At 34.3% G+C, this 10235-nt stretch overlaps 1 protein-coding gene across 1 annotated transcript; it reads left to right on the top strand.

Moving 5' to 3' along the window:
* The first annotated feature begins 520 nt into the window (after nt 1-520).
* On the top strand, nt 521-2022 carry LOC141686628 (uncharacterized). Its single transcript, XM_074491664.1, has 3 exons — nt 521-594; nt 674-803; nt 1121-2022. The coding sequence occupies exon 3, from the start codon at nt 1152-1154 to the stop codon at nt 1911-1913; it is 762 nt and encodes a 253-aa protein (XP_074347765.1). The 5' UTR covers nt 521-594; nt 674-803; nt 1121-1151; the 3' UTR covers nt 1914-2022.
* Nucleotides 2023-10235: the final 8213 nt, after the last annotated feature.

Here is a 10235-nt window from a genome sequence, read left to right as displayed (position 1 = left end):
ATGTGAGTTTAATTTAATTTATTATTCTTTTATCAAAATTTATTTGTTATTTTTAATATAATTATCGATGTTGTATGTTTTAGTAAAATTATGCATGTTCTAAAAAAATTCTACAAACCCATTTTAAATTATACATTAAAATGTAAATGTTCATTATGAAATCTAAAATTTTATAATTTGAGGTGAAAATAACAATATAGTGGGTAAGATTCGCATGTTGACAAGATAAAGAATAATTATCATTATCACTAATAAATATGGTGATGACTTTTGAGGCTTGTGAATTTGAAAATTTGTGTAAGTTTGACTTTTTTTACTAATATTTCCAAGGAAGAAGTAATTAGTCTTTATTTTTCTTCCCTATAAATGTAGCTCAACACACACTCGGTTTTATCTTGTGCAATACATAATATACATATAAAGAGTAAGTTAAGAGGGGGAGAAGGAAAGAGAAAATTAGACATGGGGAGACCTCCTGGTAAAATGGGAGGAGTGAATAAAAAAGTTTCGTGGACACCAGAGGAGGACCTTTTGTTGCTCTCTTACGTTCAAGAAACGGCCCAGGGGACTGGAAATCAGTTTCTGACAATGCTGGTATATAGTACATACATTATATTTCCTTTTTTTTTACCTCGTATTTTTATATACCTTATTAGATGTATATTGAATGCAGAGTTACATAGATGTAGTAGAAGTTGTAGACTTCGGTGGAAAAACTATCTTCGGCCTGATATCAAGCGAGGTGACTTCACAGTTAATGAAGATGAAAAGATTATCAATCTACAGGCTCTTTTTGGCAATAAGTAAATATTTCCTTGACCGATTAATGGAGTTTTAGAAAATAAATTAATGTTAATTAAGTAGTTGAATAGTAAAGCTTACTTTTATTAATTAAACTACGACCTATCAATGTATTCTATATAAGATAAGTTATATGTCTACATATATATATATGTATATATATTGTAAAAATAATATAGACTTTTATATATATATATATATATATCCGTGTGTGTGTTTATGTGCGTGTTTGTGTGGTGTGTTTGTTTATGTGTATGTGTATGTGGGGGGTATAATGATATATTGCACTAAAATTAAATTTGTTAAATTTATCTTGTAGGTGGGCTGCCATAGCTAACTATCTTCCAAACATGACTGATAATGACATCAAAAATTATTGGAATATACGGTTAAGGAAGAAGATGAATGTTGCAGTTTGTGGAAGATATGTTTGTGATGGACGAGGTAGCAATAATAATACTATTACTCAATCTAATAACAACACTAAGTTATCCAAAGATGTCTGGGTTAGAAGGCTCCAAAACAATGTTAATACAGCTAAAGAAGCTCTTTACAATGCTATTTCAAATTCACCAATGACTTCTACCCATGATCCTGGTGTTGTTACACCCTCGGATTCACTGATTTTAAGCTCTTCATTATTAATGGGTACAAACTCACTACACACATCTGACTTAACAAGCTTCAGTTCACCTAGTACATGGAATATGACAGTCGATAACCAGGATCTCCTCAACAACGTAGATGAATATCATTTGCGTAGCCATAAGCCACCCCCAATTATTCAGGAATCAAATTATTTTACAACTTCATATCCATGTACTGTTGGAAACATTTCACAGTGGCTTCAAAAGTGGACTAGAGAGTATCCTAATAAAGAGAGTGTAGCTGGAAACATTGCTGATTCGATGGTAAGTAACCCACCTGTAATTGGGGATGAGGGGATGATAAATGAAGATAGTGAAAATGCAGTGGCCCGTTTGTTCACATCCACGGAGAATTCAATACTACATAATAAGGCTAATTATACTTCTCCAGTTTCTACTACTTTTGATCCATCTCTTCCTACTAATATTCTGGATAGAAAACATGAGGAAAACGATAACTTGTAGATGTCGAACTTGTCAACGCTTTATGATCCGAATGTTTTGTGGTGATTTAAGTGATTGTTTCAACAATTATATCTTTAAATTTTCAATAACCAAGTCATTTTATATTTTAATGGGCTTATATGTACTTCCAATTATTTATAATGTATTAACTTGTTTCTGAGCGCAATATAATTGGTATAAAACAACATATATTAGCCGGTAACTAGCCATATCATTATTCTTCGTAATTATTTTCATTTCAAACTTCATTATTTTCTTGTCTCTTCGGCGCAAATATCTCAAACTTCTTCGAATGTACTAATAACTGTGTAAAATGAGTATTATTTTTAGTATTTTAACATTTATTTAATTAATATAAAATTAATTATATGTAAAGTAAGACCGCTCATTAGAATTCAAGTTTCTACCATTGGTGAGTCAATTCCATTCAAATTTTGATAAGTATTTGAAAGGCATATGTAATAGCCTATTTGTTTATTCGGGGATTTAACTCAACTCAAATAAGAATGTAATAAGTAAATAGTGGATCTATCGTCAGAGAGATCTCACAGAGTAACATATGTCAAAGGATTAAGTAACATTGTTCATCTACAGACTTGATGACTTAATTCACTGGAAGAAGCTCAAGAAATTGATCAAGCCTCAGTGATATAAATCAAGATTGTGGATTTAATCAAGTGACAGAGATCTCGTCAGGGTATCAATTAATTACAAGGATTTAGTCTGAAGAAAATCAGGAGTATCAAGGTCAAGGCATGAAGAAACGTCACGGAAGTTAGTCACTCATGAACCAGACAGTATATCGAGTGTCAACATTGAAGTGGTGGAATTGATTCGTAATTGACAGTGATTTTCAGAAGATTTTCAGAGGAATGGTTGCTGCTCAAGATTGGTATTAATTCTCTATTAATTAATTAAGCCATATAATTTAATTAAGAAAATAAATTAAATCTGCAAAGATTAATTTATTGATTAATTGAATTAATTGATTAATTAATTCAGAATTATTATTTGATTAAAATCTGTTTTAATCCAGCAAGACTATCTTTTATATTAGGAAGACAATCGGTATGACAATCAATAGTCATACCGAATGTCATGCTAGTTCATTTGGATTGTCTTGCCGAAAGTCCTACCAGTTCAAATGGATTGTCATGCCTGGTCATTTGATAGTCTTGCCGAAAGTCTTGCTGATTCAATTGGATTGTTTTGATTACTTAAACAACAGAAAGCATGTCATTTTTAAAAGAAAAAAACACAGCATTGAATATTCAACAGCAAAACACAGAACAAGAGAACCTGCAGAGAAATTATTGCAAACTACACAGATCATTTATTTCTAGTATTTATTGTTAAATCCAATCCACTAGAAATACTTTTCTTGTTCTTGTGTAACTATCTAGCGGATCGAAATCCCTAGAACTTAATCTCAAATCGCTTTTAGCATTTGATCTTTTTATTGCAAAAATAGAAAAAGTTCATGTCGAATTTATTCTAGATTTGTAATAATTGATTTGAGATTAATCCCTTGTAAACGATACCGTTGTTGTAACACCTTTCAAGTTTAATAATAGTTTTATTTAACTTGAATTTTATTTCACCTTTTTATTCCGCATTTTATTCGATTAAACGGTATTGTTTGTATTCAACCCCCCTTCTATAAACATATTGGGAACAATTGGTATCAGAGCCTTCTGATTAACGAACAAATCAAGATCCTAGACTTTTGTGTTTCTTTCACTCCTTGAATTTTTATTTATTCAAAAATTCATAATGACTTCACAAAAAGTTGGAACCGTTAAAATTCCACTATTTGATAAAGAAAATTATATCATGTGGAAGAAGAAGATGCTATTGTTTTTACAAGTTGCTAATCCCAAATATCTGGAAGTGTTAAATAATGGTCCAAAAATTCCAATGGTTATTGAACTAGAGGTAATTGAAGATGATGTGGTGATCACCAAAGCTAGAACTTATGTAAAGAATCTTGAGGATTTTTCTCCTGCTGAAAAAGAAGAAGCCTCCCTGGATGCTAGCCTTCAATTAATTTTAGTAGATTTCCTTGATCCCTTGATGAATAGACATGTGATGAACTGTAAAGATTTCAAACACATCTGGGAAACTATTGAGGTTATTAATGAAGGCACAAAGGAAGTTAGGGAGAACAAGTTAGAAATCCTAACCTCTGAGTATGAATACTTTAAATCCAATCCAGGAGAAGGAATCACTGAAGTGTTTGAGAGGTACAATGCATTGATCAACAACCTGAACATTAATGGTAAATACTATTCCATCAGGGAGGTCAACAAAAAGTTCCTTTTAACACTGTCAACTCATCTCGAACATAGAATCACTGCCATAAGAGAAGCAAGAGATCTGAGTGAGATTTCTTTGGAAAGGCTCTATGTTGTGTTAAAGACTTATGAGTTGGAGCAGATTCAGCAGAAGGAAGTTTACGGGAAAGGAAGAGTGGTCAGCACGTCTACTGCTCTAGTAGCTGAAGATCAATAACAACAACCACAACAACAACAACAATCTCAACAGTCAGAAAGAATGGTACAGTCTTCCAAGTTTGAAGAAAATGTGATAGTAGCAGAATTTGATCCTCCTACTACAAATGAATCAGGAGATGATTTTTATTCCTTGGAAGAACTGGAGCAATTGGAGGATGAGTCAATGGCCCTGATTGTCAAGAGATTCTCAAATGTCAGATTCAAAAGGAATCCTAAGTTCAAGTACAAGTCCAACTACAACAGATTCCAGAAAGGTGGATCTTCATCCTCTAACACCAGCAGTGGTGGGTACAAAATAGGGATGGTTGATCGAAGCACCATTCGATGCTTCAACTGCAATGAGTTGGGACACTTTGCTACAGAATGCAGGAAGCCAAAACAATTTAGGAAGAACTCTTATGATTCTAATCAGAAGAGTAAATCTGAAAGGGCTTACCTGGAAAAGGGAAGAAGCTGGGATGATACTGACAGTGAAGATGAAGAAGTTGGGAATCTTGCTCTCATGGCTATTGATGCAAATACCTCATCGTCAAGAAAAGAGGTAAAATTTACTGATGCTGAATTAGTTTATCATCTAGGAGGTTCCTTAGATTGTGCTCATCGTGATAATGAAATGTTAAATCAACAAATCAAAGACCTTGAGAAAGAGGTCAATGAATTAAGACTTGTGCACATTAATCAAGATAAATTAAAAGAACAAGTATCTTTTCTAGAGAATAGAGTTGACTGTTATAGACAATTCGAAACTATTCTCAAAGACAAGATCACCGGTCTTGAGACTAAGGTTAAAGCTTACTTTAATTCTTGTTCGAAGTCCAAAGAGTTTTACAATAAGCAAGCTGTTAATCAAACATCTGGAATAGGTTCTGATTACAATGTTGCTATTGGAAAATTAGGCATAAACTCCCCTCCTCATGTCTGTGCTAAAGGCAGGGAAGTACCACATGTGCTTAAGGGTGTTGATGAACCCCTCTATAAAGAATCAATTGCTGAGCCATTTGACGAGACCTCATTTATTATTCAAGAAGAAATCCGTGCTGAAGATCTTGCTAATGAGAAAGTTGTTTCCAAGTCAAGTGTGCCAAAGGTTCCGGTCAAAGTTGTGAAAGCAACTGAGACTAAATCAGACACACATGAGTTGGATAACAAAACTGCCATGTCTAACATGCATATCTTGCCTGTTGTTAATCTCTCTCATAAAGCATGTGGTGTCTCTAATTGTATGTCTTGTGCTTTTAATCTGATGTATGCTTATTTTAATGGTAAGCATGTTTCTAATGATAAGACTACTCCTCGTCAGCATGTGAATAATAGGAAGCATGATAGGTCTAAGATTGCTAGTCCTCCTAAAGCTAGAAAGGAGACATTTGTGCCTAAGCCTAAACAGAAATTTGTCAAGGCTGTTTACAAGGTCAAATGTCCAGTCATTGAGAAAGTTGAGAACATTAAAGTTAAGAATGTTATTTTGCCTGATAAAGGCCAATTTTACAAGTATGCCGGACCCAACCAAGCTTGGGTTCCGAAGAAGGTCTAATCCATTTGTATTGCAGGGCATTAAACAGGTACAACTGGTAGTGTGGATTCTTGACAGCGGATCGTCAAGACATATGACCGGAGAAAGAGCCTTGCTATCAAATATGGTTGAGAAAGCTGGCCCGGTGGCTACCTTTGGAGATAACAGCAAAGGTTTAACTGAAGGATATGGCTGTTTATAAGCTGGTAATGTTATCATTGAAAATGTGTATGTTGTGCAAGGACTTGAACACAATCTGCTTAGCATTAGTCAGTTCTGTGACAACGGCTACAATATTTTATTTGACAAGCTGAAGTGTCAGATTCTGCAAACGAAAAGTGAAAAACCCTCCTTGATGGGAATCCGGAAAGGAAATCTGTTCGTAGCTGACATGAACTCTGGAAGCAATCCTGAAGTCAATTGTTTTTATGCAAAGGCATCGACAGATGAGAGTTGGCTATGGAACAAGAGACTTTCTCATCTCAATTTCAAAACAATGAATTCTCTTGTCAAAAGAGAATTGGTCAGAGGTCTGCCTCAGCTGGAATTCTCCCCAGAAGGACTATGCGAGGCTTGCCAGAAAGGAAAGTCAAAGAAAGCAAGTCACAAAGGCACTGACACATCCTCCATAACTGGTGTTCTGCAATTATTACACATGGATTTATTTGGACCAGTTAATGTCCTTTCGATGTCAAAGAAGTGTTACTATCTTGTGATAGTTGATGACTATTCCAAGTATACGTGGGTTTTATTCCTTCACTCTAAGGATGAAACACCACAAGTTGTGATTGATCATATCAAGTTGATCGAGTTAGATTCTAATGTCCCTGTTAGAGCAATAAGGTCAGATAATGGAACAGAATTCAAGAATTCACTTCTCAATGGATTCTGTACAGACAAAGGGATTACCAGACAATTTTCAGCTCCTAGAACCCCTCAGCAAAATGGAGTGGTAGAAAGGAAGAATCGTACATTGATTGAAGCTGCAAAAACGATGTTAAGTGAATCAGGTCTTCCAATGTACTTTTGGGCTGAAGCTGTCAATACTGCATGTTATACTCAGAATCGAACTCTAATCAACAAAGACTTCATGAAAAATCCTTATGAGATTTTGAATGAACAGAAACCTTCTATCAAATACTTTCATGTATTTGGTGCCAGATGCTTCATGCTCAAGGATGGAGATGATCGTCGTGGTAAATTCGAGGCAAAGGCATATGAAGGTATTTTTGTTGGATATGGAAGAAGATCATACAGAGTGTATATCATTGATCAACACAAAGTAACTGAAAGTGTCAATGTTACATTTGATGACACTAAACTCCCTAGTATCCAAACTGAAGATCCTTCTGAGAAACTGAAGTTTGATGATATGTCAGATTCAGAATCAGAACATGCTCAAGAACCTGAGGTTGTTGCTGGTGAAGAACCTGTTAATCATGATGATACTCAAGGTAATGATGATGGAAACTTTGGCAACAATGGAGATACCACTGCTACTGATGGAGAATCTTCAAGTCAACATGGCAACAACTCAGGGGGAGATGCTGAAGGATCAACTAGTAGGACACAACATCCCAATGAATTTCAAGGTGAATCATCAAGATCAAATCTTCCAAGACAGACTGTCTGGAATAAAGCTCATCCTTTTGAGTTGATTATTGGTGATCCAGATGTTGGAGTCAGAACTAGACGTGCTACTCAAAATGAGTGTCTGTTCTCAGGATTTCTTTCTGAGATGGAACCTAAGCAGATTGAGGAAGCACTGACTGATCCAGATTGGGTGATTGCTATGCAAGATGAACTCAATTAGTTTGAAAGTCAACAAGTTTGGAAACTGGTACCTAGACCTACACACAAGAGAGCTGTCGGTACTCGGTGGGTATTTAGGAATAAACTAGATGAAGATGGTGTGGTTATAAGAAACAAAGCAAGACTGGTAGCTAAAGGGTATTCACAAGCTGAAGGCATTGATTATGATGAAACCTATGCTCCAGTGGCTAGACTAGAGGCCATCAGGATATTTTTGGCATTTGCAGCATTCTCTAACTTTAAAGTTTATCAAATGGATGTCAAGAGTGCCTTTCTGAATGGAAAGATGGATGAAGAAGTATATGTAGAGCAACCTCCTGGTTTTGAAGATCCAGATCATTTGGATTTTGTCTACTTTCTTTTCAAGGCTATCTATGGACTCAAACAGTCTCCGAGAAAATGGTATGACACTCTCTCTGAATTTCTTATTGAAAATAGCTTTATTAGAGGTGTCATAGACAAAACTCTCTTTTCTAAAAAGCATAAGAATGATACAATATTAGTCCAAGTCTATGTGGATGATATAATACTTGGGTCTACTAATGATAATCTCTGTAAGAGATTTGCTAAGTTAATGCACGACAAATTTGAAATGAGCATGATGGGAGAGCTGAAGTTCTTTCTTGGATTACAAGTAAATTAAAGGTTAGATGGAACTTTTATTTGTCATTCCAAGTATCTCAAGGAACTTCTCAAAAAGTACAATCTAGAGGATTCTGCATCAGCAAGGACTCCGTCAACTACAGCTGTCAAGCTTGGACCATGTGAAAACTCCATTAAGGTAGATGTCACAAGCTACAGAGGTATGATTGGCTCGCTACTCTATCTTACTGCAAGTAGACCAGATATTATGTATGCTACATGCTTATGTGCAAGGTTCCAAGCGGATCCTAGAGATATTCATCTCGTTGCTGTTAAACGAATCTTAAGATATCTTAAGGGAACACCAAATCTAGGTATTTGGGACCCTAAAGAATCTAGTTTTAATCTTGTTGGATATACAGATTCAGATTACGCAGGAAGTGTTGTTGATAGGAAAAACACCTCAGGCAGTTGTCAATTCCTAGGTTGCAGACTAGTCTCATGGTACAGCAAGAAACAGCAAACAGTTTCAAATTCAACGGCCGAGGCTGAATATATTGCTGCTGGAAGCTGTTGTGCTCAGATCTTGTGGATTAGGAACCAGCTACGAGACTATGGCTCTGTATTGAACAAAATTCCTATTTTATGTGACAATACAAGTGCAATAGCCATCACCAACAACCCTGTGCAGCACTCGAGGACAAAGCACATCGACATCAGGTATCATTTTATTAGAGTGCACGTCATGAATGGTACTGTTGAACTATTTTTTGTTCCAACAGAAGAACAAATAGCAGATATTTTCACTAAACCTCTTGATGAATCCACGTTTACCAAATTAGTTGGTAAATTGGGTATGTTGAATAGCTTTAGTGATTAAACTTGTGAATATCTGAAATCTGTTCTTGAGTGAATTTACAAATGAATTTTTCATAAATGAAAAATTCATTTGCAAATTTATTTTATCATTTTCCAAAATTTCCTGCTTATTTCTATGTAATTTTTATTATCTTATCTTATTTATTTACTCAACTTGTTAATTTTAATGTCTCAAAATATTTTATTTTCTCTAAAAATATTTTTCTATGAATTTTATTTGTTAAAATTCAAAAGAAATCTATTTTTGGACTGAAAATATTATTATCTCTGAACTATTTTAATTATTTTAATTATGTAAATATTTTCTGCCATATTCATTTCAGTTTTCTGTAATTGTAATATTTTCTATATTCTGTGTTTTTTATGTGTGTTTTTAACAGTTTTTATGTTAATTATTCAGTATATTTAAATACTTAATTTATTTTATAACTAGAATGACAATCGGCAAGACAATTGAAATTGTCTTGCAGAAAGTCATTCTAGTACTAATACTGTTTATTTTTAAATCAGTTTAATTTTATAACTGGCAAGACAATCGGTATGACTATTGATTGTCATGCCAGTAATAAAATTAATATCAGATATATTATATTTTATTTTGTACTGGTATGACAATCGGTATGACTATCAGATTGTCATACCAGTTATATATTATTATTTCTTTTATTTGTTTGTTTTGTTTTTTGTTTTCTCAAAATTGCCTTGTATGACTATCGGTATGACAATCGGTATGACTATCCCGAATTGTCATACCAGTTGTCCTACTTAACATTTTTTTTGTTTCTTTTACTTTTTATCAGTTCAGTTCCTTCTTTTCAAAATCCAACAGTTATCTCTCTCTCTCTCTCTTCGACCAAACAACAATTCCATCGCCATTGTCTTCCTTGCTCGAGTTTTTACTCAGCAAACTAAAACATCACTCCTGATATATACATACACGTATATACATACAGGAGTGCTGCCAAATTTTTTTTAAATCTTTTGCACTTCGTTTTGTTCCCCTCAAAATCATTTTGTGTTTGT

The sequence above is a fragment of the Apium graveolens genome, chromosome 9 (genome assembly GCF_009905375.1).
Source record: "Apium graveolens cultivar Ventura chromosome 9, ASM990537v1, whole genome shotgun sequence".
NCBI lineage: Eukaryota > Viridiplantae > Streptophyta > Magnoliopsida > Apiales > Apiaceae > Apium > Apium graveolens.
This window is presented reverse-complemented; position numbering and strand designations above follow the sequence as displayed.